The 9,558-nt window shown below is 35.2% G+C and overlaps 1 protein-coding gene across 1 annotated transcript; it reads left to right on the top strand.

Moving 5' to 3' along the window:
- The first annotated feature begins 141 nt into the window (after positions 1-141).
- LOC149219271 (uncharacterized) lies at positions 142-504 on the top strand. The gene has a single exon (XM_089386769.1). It carries the CDS (start codon positions 142-144, stop codon positions 502-504), a length of 363 nt encoding a protein of 120 aa, XP_089242895.1.
- Positions 505-9,558: the final 9,054 nt, after the last annotated feature.

Below are 9,558 nucleotides of genomic sequence, written 5' to 3'. Positions count from 1 at the left end.
GGCTATTTGAATACGGCGGTCTTTATTGTTTGCCTCATTCTATAATCTCTCGCTCTTGCAGCGGGTATGTGTTAATAACCATGGTGTGGCATCTCGCCTGCGTCATATCCGTGTTGGAGGACAAATACGGTCCTGGGCGCCATGCGGAAGAGCAAGGATCTCATTAAGGGAAACCGGATTACGGCTTTGGTGCTAGACATTCTTTACATCATATTCGCCGGAATTATTGGATGGTTTTTCGACTATGCTGTTCTTCACGGGCACAGCCATGGCGTCCGAGGTGCAGGAAGAGGTGCGTATGGGACAGTCCTTGTTGGATTGCTGTGTTTTGTTCACTTGATGGGGTTGTTGACACAGAGCGTGTTTTACTTTGTGTGCAAATCTTACCACCATGAGAGCATAGACAAATCTTCTTTGTCTGATCACCTGGAAGTTTACCTTGGCGACTATGAGCCTCTCAAGAGTAGCAACATCCAAATGGATGATCTACACGCCTCTGTATAGTCTTAGCTGTAACTGTGTCTTGTTTATTGTAGAGATTAATGATATTATCATCTTGTGTTTGGCCTTTTCATTTGTCTGAAATAAGCCTGCACTCTGCAGCCAATATCTAATTTAGGATGGCTACTTTTATCTGTAAACCAGGGCAGGATTTTGATTTGTTTTATAGTATAACTTTTACTTCAATTTAGTTTGTTTAGCGGTGTTCTGGACCTTATAGTGGAGGATTAGAAATAAACTAATATAGATATATGTTAAGTATAGATTTAGCATGTATGAAGACCTATCAAATTCTCAATTTTTTAAAGTGTAAAATTGGAAAAATAAATTGCATTTTTCTGTTGGTTTAATAGAATTCAATAAATTTGTCAATATATAATTTTCATCGTTTAGATTATATTTTTGAATACTATATAAAATACATAAGTTTTAAGTTAAACAAAAATATTTGTTAGATTTAAAGAAAATTGGAGAAAAAACCAAACTTAAAAAGTCCCCACTTCCAATATTTTAACCATCAAAATTTATGTTTTTCAATGACTTTATATAATATATACATATTTTTTTTAACAATATATAATATTTACATAGTTAACATTAAAATATTTTAGAGAACATGTGTAGTTATGAACTACATTGCCCACGTTGAAATATTTTTTCTTATTAATATATTTTTATCTTGCATATTAAAATTATTTCATACATGACCCACATTGAATCTTTTTATTAAAATGAATATGTTCAAATATTATATATTAATTTTATATTAAAAATTCAATACATTACACATCTCTCTCTTGTTGCCCAAGGCTTCTTATTACAACTTAAACATGAAGATCTGTTGACTTTTTTATTTTATTTTTTTAACTAATTGTCTTTCCGGAGACTTTTTGGAAGCTTTTAACAATATGTAATATTTACATAGTTGATATTAAAATATTTTAGATAACATGTGTAGCTATGAACTACATTGTCCACGTTTGAAGAACTTTTTTCTTATTAATATATTTTTATCTTTCATATTAAAATTGTTTCATACATGACCCACATTAATTTTTTTATTAAAATGAATATTTTCAAATATTATATATTGATTTTATATTAAAAATTGAATACATTACACATCTCACTTATTGTCAAAGGCTTATTATTTCAACTTAACGATTAGGATCTTTTGACTTTTTTATTTTATTTTTTAAAGATGCGGAACTATTGGCTTTTATATTTATTCTTTTAAGGAGTTATATTTCATTTGGAAGCTTTTCCAGTGGGTTTTTTCTGGTCTAATTTCTCTAAAATCTAACAGGAATTTATTGGAATCACAAGTTTGATGGGTAACCCTTACATAATTAAAGTGCGCTAGGAGTATTTCAAGTTGTTGAATCCATATATACAGTCAAAAAATGAATTTAAATAACACAAATCAATATTTCGCCTCAAATGTTTCCATCGGATTCAGCTCTGAAAGTCCAAAAAGTCACACTAAAGACAACTCCTTTTTTAATTGCCTACCTAGATTGCTTCTCAAGGGAATATGCTCAACACATGCTTCTTCTAAATGCTTATCAACAATTGTAGTGTGTTACAGAGTTTGTTAGGTTGCATTGACTTTTAATAAATTTAAAAATTTAGATTCGTGCCATGTGGCTCTCCACCCACCAATTTCCTAGGGATTTGAGATTATTCCAATTCTAATAAGTTTCTCTATGAAAAATTTCTCATTATTATTTATAACATTCATATATTAGCAAAATAGTCCATTACTTTTAATAAATTTAAAAAATTAGATTCATGCCACATGGCTCTCGCCCACCATTTTTTAGGGATTTGAGATTATTCCAATTCGAATAAGTTCCTCATTATTATTTATAACATTTATTTATATATAAGCAAATTTATTTAACAAAATGGTCAATTTACAATAAGATGTGTAATTTATATTTTTTCTAAAGTTAAAGTGCACCGTAACCTTTTTATACATGGTTAATCAAATAAATGTGTACACTTGTAAGATATTTTTCATGTTCCAATACTATTTTTTGTTATATTTATGAAGCCTTTAGCTATATGAACCACATTAATATTTTTAATATGATTGTACTAATTATATTATTTGGAATTACTTTATATTTTTTTTAGGTTTTAAATTATTTTTTAGACCCTGAACAATTTTTTTATATACATTATTAAAATATTTTCTTTTCAAACGTTTTTTTCCTTTATAGATAGTTGATATAAACATCAATTAGTTAATATGAATTTTCTAATAATTAATTTAAATAAGATGTTAAAATATTTAAATACAGTATTAAAAAATATAAAAATTACGAATCTAATTACACTTTTTTTGAAAGTGCGTGCTCTCACCCAATATAGAAAAAAATGTTATAATATCTTGTTCTGCAATTTTCAAATTAATATAGTGAAAATTTATAATTTCAGAGTTGATTCTTAACCAATAATTTCCCACCGTAATATTCTGTAAAGTAATCTACTCAAATTGATATTTGGAATTATAATACAGACAATCAAAAATTATTTAAAAAGACAGATTACCAACCAGCGTGCCTGGAATACCGTTCTGCCATGGATCTGAATAGATAACTACAATGGTCGATCATTGACGAAGCAATGTTACTGAATCCCTTCCCATTTTCCCACGAATTTCTTGCGCTTCTGATGTGGATTGGCCTGGGAAAACACTACAGATTGTGAGGTTCAAAAAAGCCTTGGATGTGGATTGCCCTTGGCAAACACTACAGATTGTGAAGTTCAAGAAAGCCATGGCTTTTTCTTCCATGAATCTGTAAGGTTCAAAGAAACATTGGATGTGAATTGGTCTGGCAAACATTACAGATTGTTAAGTTCAAGAAATCCGTTGCAGTATTTTTTTCCAAATGAGAAATCAGTTTTTTTCCGAGATGTTTAATGTTATATCATAAGACTTGTAAAAACCAAACATCCCATATAATTATTGAAAGACAATTACCAAACTAAAATATCTTATTCTTATTTATTTTTTTGCAGCAAAAGATTTTGGAAAATAAAATAAATTTTATCAATTCTATCCTGGATAACTGACCTAAAAATGGTTTAAGACCCGACTCTTTTTCTTTCAGATTGCAGGGTTGTTATAAGTCTCTAAGATTTCTCAGCGTTATAGAGAAATTATTTATTTTTGTAATGAAAGATTTTAAAAAATAAATTAAATTTGATCAAAATTATTTGATTTTAACATGAATAAGTAATATAAAAATTGTTTAAGATTTGACTATTTTTCTTTCACATTGCAGGGCTGTGACAAGTTTGTAAGATTTCTCAGCTTTATAGAGAAATTATTTATTTTTACAATAAAGGATTTCTAAAAATAAACTAAATCTGATCAAAATTATTCTAAAATTAATTTGTTTAGCATGGATAATTGATATAAAAATTGTTTACGACCACACTCTTTTTCTTTTAGATTGCACGGTGTTATAAGTCTGTAAGATCTCTCAACTCTATAGAGATGTTATTTATTTTTGCAATAAGGGATTTTTAAAAATAAATTAAACCTGATCAAAATTATTCTAAAACTAATCTATTCTAACATGGATGATTGATAACAAAAAATTGTTTAAAACACTACATCTTTTCGTTTCAGATTGCAGGACTGTTACAACTCTAAGATCCTTTTGTACTAAGGGATTATAATTAGATAAACATTATTTTAAAATTAATTTATTCAACATGGATTGATGATAATTGATGTAAAAATTGTTAATGATACACAAGGAAAGCACAACACTATATTGGTGTATGAGACCCCTTTGTTTGTGGGATAAGAGATCCATCTGTGGTGTATGTCACTCTCTTGTTTGTAGGATAAGGACCTATCTGTGGTGTATGAGATCCCCTTGTTTGTGGGATAAGGGACCCACCTCTGCGCAAAGAGGAAACACATGCTCCTAATCATTAGACCCACTGAAGTTGTATGTAGAAATATTCTGCATACATTTCACATTTGTATATAGAGATATTATTGTTTTTAATTTTATTAAACTTAGATATATGGATAATCTAGATATATACATAATTTTTAAATATGACATACAAAGTATTGATGATTGTGCAAGAGACGATGATGGGAAAGAGAACCACCTCCTCTCAACCATTTGACTACTAAGTCTACAAAGACATACATACTCTATGTCTGCTAAGTCTACAAAGACATACATACTCTACCTCCCTCTTTGACTGCTAAGTCTACAAATTCATACATACTCTACCTCCCTGCAAAGTCTACAAAGACATACATACTCTACCTCCCTGCTAAGTCTACAAAGACGTACATACCCTACCTCCCTGCTAAGTCTACAAACAAATATATACTCTACCTGCCACTTTGACTACTAAGTCTACAAAGACATACGTACTCTACCTCCCTGCTAAGTCTTGTTATCACTCCAAGAAACTCTCCTAGGTTGTAGCTTGGAGATGCCTCGGAACATACAAATTCAACTTATTGTTGCAAATGGATGAATGGAGAGAATGATGCTTGTTCAAGTTAGATAACCACTTCTACTTTGTTTAACTCTAGACATGTGTGAACACCCCCAGACTACAAGGCTTTAGACTACCAATTACTCACAGTTTAAGGGTTGGGTGAATATGGAGAATACTGACCACACCAGCAAATGCACAAGACAATGTGATGGCCGGCTGCAACCAGTAAAGAAGTCTGCATATCTAATTTTCTATGCAGAGACAGTATGACAACTCTCTGGCACTAGGTGAAAAGAAACCTGAATAGCTCATTCACTGATACATACAAGACTTTAACACAAAGATAGGATGACAGCTACTCTAATGCTAAACATCAAGAGTTCAGAAATGCAGCATATCAAGCACAACTTGGAGCAGAAGAAGGACGAAAAGTGAGTAATTAACAGCAAAAGAAGCTTGTATTAGCTGAAAATGAAGACGAGACGCTGCAAGTATCAAAATAGTTACAGTCTCCAGAAATTGAACCTTACATCAAAACATCAACCATCAACCCTGATTACATCTTGTTTATGGGTATATATAGAGTTTCATTACAAAGGCACACGCCCATTCTAAGTATGGAGGGGTCATAATTGACCACCAACCGCATTTAATTGCTTGATGGGGTCTCTGGTGCGTTTTCTTGCTTCAGTGGATAAATATGATCTTTTCCTGCACTCTGTTGTCCTCTTAGGTGGCTGAGGTGTCGTATGGGATGAAGTTCCATAAATGTTAAATGCATTCACCTGCTCGGGCTTTGTCCTTTTCTTCCTTGGCCATACTGTTGGTTAAATATGGTGGTTGAGGAACGACTGCAAACAGTAATAAAAATGATCACCTTCGTCCTTCGAGTGCATGGAACAATCAAGGGATGTGGACAGCATGGCGAATAGACGGGTTGGATGACGGAGGAAGATCAGCTGTAGGATCTAGAAAATGGACAGCTGGGATTGCTTGGCGGAGGGTATCAAGATATGGGAGCGGGGCGATCGTGAACCATTGGATTTCGGGCGTACAGATCCTATAGCTATCAGGCGGAGGAGACGCGCGGGAGTTATCGGGCGACAACGGGAGGCTAAGTGGTAAGCTGTTTTGGTCGCACCGCTTTCGGACGCAGGGCGGTAAAAGGATAGCGGCATGCGATTCCATTCAAAGTGTGATGCGTGGCGGCGGGGGAAGGATGAAACTGCTTTCCATCGCGTGTTATCGCCCCGACAGTTTGCGAGCGCGGGGAGAGCGAACACCGTTCAATCGTGGCGGAGATGATTGGATGGTGGGGTTTTAATCACGCGGGTCACTTTGTTTAACTTGACAGGAGGACCGTTGGATCAAGGTGACGGAGATCAATCGCTAAGGTTGCGGCGGAAGGTTTTGTGAAGGCGTGCGGTTGTGTGGGCGCGGGTTTATGGGGGTATCGGTTTAAGCACTCGGGGCTTAAGAACAATGGAGTTTTATATGGTTTTCAACAAAGAGCGCAGAAAATGGAGATGAAGGGAGAGTGAAAGACGTAAAGGATAAGGTGAGGATGACCATTATAGGCTTTCTTTGAGTAAAAACAAGGACTGAGCTTACTTCTAATTCTTCGAATATCAGCAATATGTAGCAGAGCTAACACTGGCTCCTTCTGGGGATGAGATCCTCCCTGTGAGGTCTCAAGAACTTGCAGACCAATGCTTTGCCTATCAAAACCAAACGAGCAAAATTCCCTAGTGTTGCGTTGAGAATGGAGTCTAACTGAGTCTACACTAAAACTGATTAAAATAGTATATTTACAAATTTGAAGCTTGAAAACCTTTAAGAACATAAAATTTCAGGAAACGCCCATTAACTAGGCCATCAAAAACTGTCTTCCCTTACATACTTTGCAGTATGAAAGTATTGTTCCCTTGGAGCTGAGAAATGATAAAATGCCCCATCCATAAAGCATCAAACTTCCCATGGTTTCCATTCTTCTCTTTCAGTGCATCCCACTTCAGAACCAAGTCTCCAACCTGAAAATTATCTGTTTTTGTCCTCCTGTCAAAAGCTTCCTTGATCTTCTTTTGATGTGCTGCAGACTTCTCAACCAAGTGTTCTTTGATTTGATGTACCTCTGCTAAATCAATGATCCTTTTTGTCATGTCCTCTTCCTCATTCTTCTCTTTCTGCAAGAACCTTGTCACAGGGAGGGTCAACTGTATTGGGAATACAACTTCAGTGCCATATACCAGCTTGAAAGCAAAATTTCCTGTGGATTTCTTGGTGGTTACTCTATCAGCCCACAGTGCATACTTGAGTTTAGAATCCCAATTCTTTTGATTGTCTTCCAACAGCTTTTTGATTATCCTTAGCAGGCTTTGTTGGAAGATTCTGCTAGACCATTGCCTTGTGGGTAGTATGAGGTGGAATGAACCAGCTTAATGCCCATTGAGTCACACATGTCCACCAATTCTTTTTCCGTGAAGGCTGTTGCATTATCTATAATTATTTTATGTGGACAACCAAATCTGGTGAAGATATTCTTTGTCAAGAACTTCATGACCACATGGTGATCAACCTTTCTGGTAGGGATTGCTTCAATCCATTTAGTGAAATAATAAATGGCAATTAAGATCTATATGTGTTGGCCACTAGAATGTGGATTGATTTCTCCAATAAAATCCAAGCCCCACCACTGGAAAGGGCCACTAGCATGTCTGGGTTTTAAGGGCATGGACTTCAATTGCTGCTTCCCTTCAAATCTTTGGCACCTGTCACATGATTTAACAAATGAAAAGACATCAGCAAACAAGGTGGGCCAATAATATCCAGCCCTAAGGATCTTGTGAGCTGTAGTTTTCCAATATTGATGTCCTCCACATATGCTGGAATGAAACTGCTGCATCACTTCCATGGATTGTTCTTTGTCTAGACACCTCAGAAGAACTCTAGAGGGGTCCCTCTAGTAGAGAAGATTTTCATGAATGCAATATATAGTTGCCTTGAGCTTAACAGTTCTGGCTTGGCCTGGACCAAGGCCTAGAGAAACTTGTAGCTTCAACAAGTATTGAGCTATTGCAGAGTACCAATCACAGGAAGCTAGATTTTCTGCCAATGACTGATCTTTCCCTGGTTCAGTTGTTTCTTCTGCTGCCTGACTATCTTTTGAATTTATGCTTATCAAATTCATTTCTAAGATTCTGCAATTTTCTTCAACCATTACTCTAGCAAGGCCTTGACCTCTGATAAGCTTGGTGGGCTTCAGTTCTATGTTAAATTCAATAAGCTTTGCAATCCATTTAGCCCTTTTTCCATTAGCATCAGTCTGCGTTATGACATCTTTTATTGAATCATAGGGCACATACGCAATTATCTTGGAATGCATAATGTAAATCCTGAAAGCTTTCAAAGATTTGATAAGAGCATATGCTTGTTTTTCAATGATATCATACTTTAGCTCAACATCCCTTAAGGTTTTGCTGAAAAATGCTACTAGATGCTTTGAACCTTCTTCATCTGCTTGCAATAAAACTACTACAAGGGTGTCATCAAAGGCAAATGAAAATATACAGAACTCCTTGCTGTAATCTGGACTACTTAAAGCAGGAGCTTCCATAATATATTTCTTAATGGACTTAAAAGATCTTATTGCTGCATTAGTACATTTGATCTCTGACCCCTTTTTCAACATGGAGATAATATGATTCACAAGTTCTCCAAAATTTGGGATAAACCTCCTCACAAAATTTATTTTGCCCAGAAAGGACTAGATATCCTTCTTTGATCTCGGGACAGACAAGGTCTGTATTGCTCTTACTCTTTCTGGGTCAATCCAGACACCTGCAGCAGAAACAACATGTCCTAATAGCTTTCCTTCTTCTAAAGCAAAGTGTGACTTTTTAGGATTGATTGAAATCCCAAACCCTTTGCACTTCAAGAACACTTTCTTCAAATGTTGCAAATGGTCATGATGGTTGCTGGAGTACACTATTATATCATCTAGGTAGATAAAGATACATTTATCATTTTCTCCTACAAATTCTATATCCATAGCTCTCTGAAAGGTCACTCCAGCATTCATCAACCCAAAAGGCATCTTAGAGTACATAAAAGTGCCCCAAGGAGTGGTGAATGCAGTCTTCTCTTGGTCGTCTGGATGTACAACAACTTGGTTATACGCTGAAAATCCATCTAGGAAAGACATCACTTTGGCCCCTGAAACCTTCTGCAGCAAATGCTCCATCTTGGGCAGAGGGTAATTGTCTTTCTTAGAGAATTTGTTTAAGTTTCTAAAATCAACTCAGAGCCTGATTTCTCCACTTTTCTTCGTCACCACCACCAAATTGGCTACCCATTTTGAATATTTGAGAGGGACTATGATTTTGGCGGCCAGTAAATTCTTGATTTCTTTTTCAACTAGGGGAAGGAGCAAGGATTTATGGGCCTTAGTTTCTGCTTGAAAGGAACGGTGTCTTTCTCTAAAGGGATTTTGTGCTGGATGATCCTTTTTTCATATGTTTTCAGGTCACTATATTCCCAGGAAAAAACATTAGCGAATTGCTTCATTAAATTGCA

This window comes from Pinus tabuliformis, chromosome Q (genome assembly GCF_031772625.1).
Source record: "Pinus tabuliformis cultivar Carrire ecotype Pingquan chromosome Q, CPIR1, whole genome shotgun sequence".
In the NCBI taxonomy this organism is placed as follows: domain Eukaryota; kingdom Viridiplantae; phylum Streptophyta; class Pinopsida; order Pinales; family Pinaceae; genus Pinus; species Pinus tabuliformis.
The sequence above is the reverse complement of the archived record's forward strand: the minus strand, read 5'-3'. Positions and strand labels throughout refer to the sequence as shown.

Excerpts from the sequence above, each read along its gene's own strand:
- LOC149219271 (XM_089386769.1), top strand. The coding sequence starts at position 142 with ATGCGGAAGAGCAAGGATCTCATTAAGGGAAACCGGATTACGGCTTTG.